The sequence below is a fragment of the Brassica napus genome, chromosome C8 (assembly GCF_020379485.1).
Source record: "Brassica napus cultivar Da-Ae chromosome C8, Da-Ae, whole genome shotgun sequence".
In the NCBI taxonomy this organism is placed as follows: Eukaryota; Viridiplantae; Streptophyta; class Magnoliopsida; order Brassicales; family Brassicaceae; genus Brassica; species Brassica napus.
In genome coordinates this window covers 17,999,541-18,005,827 of record NC_063451.1, presented here as the reverse complement: position 1 = coordinate 18,005,827, position 6,287 = coordinate 17,999,541, and the positions used below count along the sequence as shown (strand labels likewise).

Sequence of the window (6,287 nt, the reverse complement as noted above, 5' to 3'; positions counted from 1 at the left end):
GTTCTTTGGTCCAAGTATTTGAATGCTTCTATACCATCTCATACATCATCAATGGTTTTTTTATGCAGTTTTGTATGTACTTATTAGTGTTTTATTAAAAGCAAATTACATTTTGATTTACAAATTCTCCAAATAAGCCAGAATGGTGGTAGTTTTTAGATCACTACATTAGATGTTTGTAAATCAACAATTGCCTTAATTTAATCATCACAAGTATCATTGGAGATTACCATAAACTTGACGAACATCACCATATCATCATCACGAAAGGACACTTAAAAAATATATGCATAATTTTCTTCTTTCTAACAACAATGTGTGCAAGTTATATCATAGAATAAAAAATAAATGACATAAAAGATAAATTTACATTAACAAAATTCATTATAAGTAAGATCTCTGGAGAAAACACCGCTTCGTCAAGTAATATATCAAATTGAGCATTTTTTATGAATCCTACAAATATTAATTTGATTGAAATTTACATGACTATCATCAGTCTGAATCTGTAGCCACACAAAAAATGAAATTATGCTGAGATTTCTTCAAATTATCTAAATTTTAGATATATTTATAAAATAAGTCTAATATATATATATATATATATATATATATATATATATACATGTAAAAATCTTTGCATTTACCCTTTGAAGTTGTCAGATTTTGTTTGCCCTTTGGGTCCCTGGAAATACAAAAGGTAATATACTCTCATTAAATCCAGGTTAGTTAGTTAGCACTTTCACATGTTTCATCTTATAATCTCATCAACATATTCATCACCAGTAATCTCATAGAGATAAGGTTCTGCTTTTATTATACATTTAATGCTCTCTTCTCTTTTTGAAGTTCACATGCAAAATCTCATGAACACTCTACGTTCACCCCTATATGAATAGCCTCATGTTACTATTACCCTCAAAAAAAAAAAGAAAGATTTTTATACTAAACAAGTGTGTAGTCTTCTTTCTTTCTTCATGGCTCGGAACAAGCTCGAGTTTCCACTTGATGCTGAGGCTTATGAGATCATATGCAAGATAGGCGTTGGTGTCAGTGCTTCAGTCTACAAAGCCGTATGCATTCCCATGAACTCAACAGTAGTTGCCATCAAAGCCATCGATCTTGATCAGTCTCGAGCTGACTTCGACAGTCTTCGCCGTGAAACAAAGACCATGTCTCTTCTTTCTCATCCCAACATCCTCAACGCTTATTGTTCGTTCACCGTTGATCGATGCCTTTGGGTGGTCATGCCTTTCATGTCTTGCGGCTCTCTTCATTCCATCGTCTCTTCCTCATTCCCTGAAGGGCTACCCGAAAATTGCATTTCCGTGTTCCTCAAGGAAACTCTTAACGCAATCTCGTATCTTCACGACCAGGGTCATCTGCACCGTGACATCAAGGCTGGTAATATTCTTGTAGACTCTGATGGATCCGTGAAGCTCGCTGACTTCGGAGTATCCGCATCCATCTATGAACCCGTGACAACTTCGTCTGGAACGACGTCGTCTTCTTTAAGGCTGACTGATATAGCGGGAACGCCGTATTGGATGGCTCCTGAAGTGGTTCACTCTCACACAGGGTACGGTTTCAAGGCAGACATATGGTCGTTCGGGATAACGGCGTTGGAGTTAGCTCACGGTAGACCTCCGTTATCTCACTTACCGCCGTTAAAGAGTTTGCTCATGAAGATCACCAAAAGGTTTCATTTCGCTGATTACGAGATCAACACAAGCGGGTGTGGTAAAAAGAAGTTCTCAAAAGCGTTTAGAGAAATGGTTGGTTTGTGTCTTGAGCAAGATCCTGCTAAAAGACCTTCTGCCGAGAAGTTGCTGAAACATCCCTTCTTTAGGAACTGCAAAGGAGTTGATTTTGTGGTCAAGAACGTGTTGCACGGCTTGTCAAACACGGAACAGATGTTTATCGAGAGCCAGGCTTTGATCAAGGGTGTTGAAGATGATGAAGATGATGATGAGGAGATAGTGAAGAACAGGAGAATCAGCGGGTGGAACTTCCGTGAAGACGATCTTCAGCTTAGTCCAGTGTTTCCAACTACTGAATCAGACACTTCCGAGTTCAGTCCACGTGAAGTAGATCCAATCCAAGACAAACCGGAAGGCGATAAGGTCGTGATAACCGGATCAGAAGTTTGTTTAGGTTTGTCAAACCGAAACGAGGAAGCTAAGGAACAAGAAGGTGAGGTTTGCGGGTTTGACAGAGATCTGGTTTTAGAGAAACTGAAACTCTTGAAGAAAAGCTTGGAGCATCAACGAGCAAGAGTGTTGGTGATAATTGAAGCTTTGAGTGGGGAGAAAGAAGAGAGGAACAGAGAAGAAGAGCTTCTAGAGATGGTGGAGAAGCTGAAGATTGAGTTGGAAGCTGAGAAGATGAAGACCTTGCGTGCTGAGAAAGAAAGTGTTTTAAGTTAACTACTATTTGAAAAAAATTAATGGCGACGAATTTGATAATGGTTTTTAGTTTTTTTTTTATATTTTTCTGGTTTAGATTATTGCCACCAGGTTCCATAAAATTTAGTACACTAGTTATGACTTATGATTGTCAATCGTATTTATGAACTTATCAAATACTAGTATAATTTACTAGGTAGTAATCCGCGCTGTGTGCGGAGTAAAATAGTTTATTAGATTATTTATTGTATGAGTGCACTAAAGGATTTGTTATATAGTTTTTTCTAGGGATGAAAATTCATATATTCGTTCGGATTCAGTTGATCTATTTTGGATTTTGGATTTTAGAGTTAGACATTTAAATCGTATTCGGATATTTACAAATTTGGGTTTCGATTTGGTTCGAATAATTGTCGGTTCAGTTCGGATACGAGTTCGGGTATCCATTTTAATTATGTATTTTTTAATAAAAAATCAAATATACTTAAATCCTCAAAATCCAAAAATAAAATAATATAAAACATAAAAATTTGAATAATGTAAGAGTAAATATTTAAATTTACATAATTAGTTTAATTTACATACTTGCATAGAGAACAAATAAATATTTTCAGTATTTTAAGCATTTTATGTTATTTTAGATCTTTAATTGTGACTATTTTGATAATTTTTAGATATTTTTGTATTTTTGAATATTTAATAGATATAAAATTTAAAATAATTAAAATATTTAAGTACATAATTATGATTTAGATATTTCTGGTATCCAAAATATTTTAATTTAGATCAGATTTGTATCTCATAATTTGGATATTAAACTTTTAGATTCATCTGAGAACTTATCAGTTTTAGTTTGTGTTTAGTATTACTTTCAAATCTACTTCAGTTCGGTTCTTTGGATCAGATATTTTATCCAGACTTACTTTTTCTAATAATATAAAGCAAAATAAAATAAATGTAAAACAAATATTCTCGGCTTCTTTAACATACATGATTATTAGACCATATTTTAAGAATACCAATAAAAATGGTTGGGCGTCGCGTCAATATTGTTGGACATGTTTCAAAATTGACATAGTTTATAACCAATAAGTTGTATTTTCTAATAAAAAAATTATTGGTAAATATAATAAAAACACGATATAATCGAGTGAAAAGTGTTAGAGTTGCGTGGTCTCTTCAGTCAGCACCTAAGTTATGTTTTCGATCGATTTCATGAACTTTTGTTTTTATCTTCAAGCTTTTCTGATTTATGATTTTTCTAACAATCTGATTATGTTTCTAATTTTTGGTATGATATGAAAACTTCGTAAAAAATAATATTTGGCTAAACTAAAGATCCGAATTTGTGCGATGTTTTTTTACCTCAATTTCTTTAATTCATAACCAGTCACAATTATTTATTGCATTCATGTACAGAAACTTTAACCATGGCTAAGTTTGGCAATATACAGAACTTTCAATTTATAGAAACATTCTCATTCCAACATTTTAGTTGATGTGAATCTTAGTGATTTTTAATTTCTTTCTTTTAAAATGATATTATTCAGTAGTTGTCAAAGAGAATTTAAGTTCACTAATACAAATGTTAAAAATGCAAGAACTAAAAATAAACTGACTAAAAAAAATTAGTGTAAACACACTAAATTGTTTGCAGTAGAGTTAAAAAATTAGTATGTGAACGTATTAATTGTTAAATGATTGTGAAACCGACACATCATCGTACACAAATTGAAATTGATGTAAAAGTGTCATGTGTCCAATATAGTGTGAAAGCATTAAATGACAATGTTTCTCTTTTTATATATAAGAAATTAATTTATCGAATAGTAATTTGTAAAACCAAATTCACTTTCTTATTATAAATTTGTTTATCTTGTTTTAGGCATGTTGCACCCACCCATTTATGCATTATCATGTACCACGAGTCTACGACTATGTACATTGGTTGGAAATATTCAACACCCTAATTTACACTTTTCAATAATTCACATCACATTCTCTTTCTTTCACTTATTAATTCAACGCTCTTTCAAATTGTATTCTACAATATTTTTATTTAATAAAATTTAACACTCTATCCAACAATTTTATTTAATATTTAATTAATAAAAAAAATTTATGTATCCAAATCAAATAAACCAAATCTCTATTTATAAATCACAAAAAAAAAAATTAAATATAGTATTTTTACAAAAAAATATAATTTATCATAAAATATATAACTATTTGATATTCAAGATCTAAGTACTGAACTGAGATAGAAAATATCTATGAGATAAAAATATTGTGTAACATTTTGATATTCAATATATAATCAACTAACAAGATTATGGAGAATTTTGTACTCGGTTTCGTAAACAACTCCATGTTCATTTACGAAACCGAGTACAAAATTCTCCATATCCTTGTCTATGTCAACAATCGAATAATCATCGTAATCTCTGTTATCAACGATTTCAAAGATTGAAAAGTATCTGAGCACATATTCTCACATGAAATATCAGTGTATTGGCTCTACTTTCTGGGGATTTGTAGGAGATGGATTGCATCCCTCCACAAGGCCCATCAAATAACAGGCCGTAGCCCGACAATTTCGGTTGAGTTTAGTCGGCTTAGCGGCTAAAGACGTCGGCTCGACCCTAGAGTACTTTAAGCCAATCGGCTAAGATGATCAGTCGTATTCGGCTTAGACGAAATAATACCAAGGCCCGCATACTCGGCCTTTGGTGACAGGGCCCATACGATAAGTGCGATTAGGGCATCACGAACAGAGGCGCTATAAGAGTGGAGGAGGAGGCAACGAGCAGAGGACTTTTGGACAACCTACACACTAAGCGGCTAGATCTAGGGTTTCTAAACGATCATTCTGATCTTGTTGCTTAGACCTCACATCTTGTCTCCTTATTTCCCATCAATCTTGTAACCCTTTGTCGGATTCTAATAAAAACGTCTTTAGTCACCCATCTTGAAGTTCATCATTCCGATCAACTGAATCTCGTACAAACAATTGGCGCCCACCGTGGGGCGACTAAAGTAACGTTCTAGATCTACATGGCTCAAGACGACGCCGCCTTCGGCGCTCCGGGCGAGGAACCGACGCCTACTCCTGCAGCCGCGCCACCCATTACCTCAGATTTCATGAGCTCCGTCATGGCTCGACTCGCTCGCCAAGACGAAGTCCAAAAGACAACCAACGACCAACTCGCTGCGTTGGTCGCGGCGCTCACAGCTCCTGACGGACAGACGAGCCGTTCCCAGCAGATACGACGCCGCCTCTTCAACACAAACCCTACGGCCACCGGAGCCGACCATGTCTCCGACGACTCGGAGCCCAACGAAGCCCTTCTCGCAGATGCTCTCCCAGCAGGTCCAGATCTCACTACAATACGCGAGCTCGCTGAGCTCAAACTCAGCCTTCAACAAATGGGCGAAAAGATCCACCAAGTAACCAGCGCAGCTCCGCAAATAGAGAGTGTACTCGCCGCAACCTCACGTACTCCTTTTACTCGCGCGCTGACTAGCGTGCAACTCGGGAAGATAGAGAAGCTGCGCCTACCCGAGTATAAGCCCGGCGGAGACCCGGTGGAACATATGACAGCTTTTAACATCGCGATGGCGCGAGCTCGACTCCCTAACGACGAAAGGGACGCAGGTTACTGCCAGATGTTCGTTGAGACTCTTCACGAGCAAGCCCTGACTTGGTTCTCCCAGTTGGAGGAGAACTCGATCGGATGTTTCCGCGACTTATCAGCAGCTTTTCTCAAGACTTACATTATGTTCACCAAGCGCAGCGCCACTGCCTCTAGCTTGTGGAACCTCAACCAAACTAAAGACCAGAGTCTTCGCGACTACATGGAGAAGTTCAAAGCCGTAGTCTCC

The 6,287-nt window shown here is 36.3% G+C and overlaps 1 protein-coding gene across 1 annotated transcript; it reads left to right on the top strand.

Annotated features, from left to right (window-relative positions):
* The first annotated feature begins 856 nt into the window (after positions 1 to 856).
* On the top strand, positions 857 to 2,731 carry LOC106411570 (serine/threonine-protein kinase BLUS1). The gene has a single exon (XM_013852357.3). It carries the CDS (start codon positions 978 to 980, stop codon positions 2,424 to 2,426), a length of 1,449 nt encoding a protein of 482 aa, XP_013707811.1. The 5' UTR covers positions 857 to 977; the 3' UTR covers positions 2,427 to 2,731.
* Positions 2,732 to 6,287: the final 3,556 nt, after the last annotated feature.

What these genes read in the sequence shown, in the direction of transcription:
- LOC106411570 (XM_013852357.3), top strand. Translation starts at nt 978, where the DNA reads ATGGCTCGGAACAAGCTCGAGTTTCCACTTGATGCTGAGGCTTATGAG.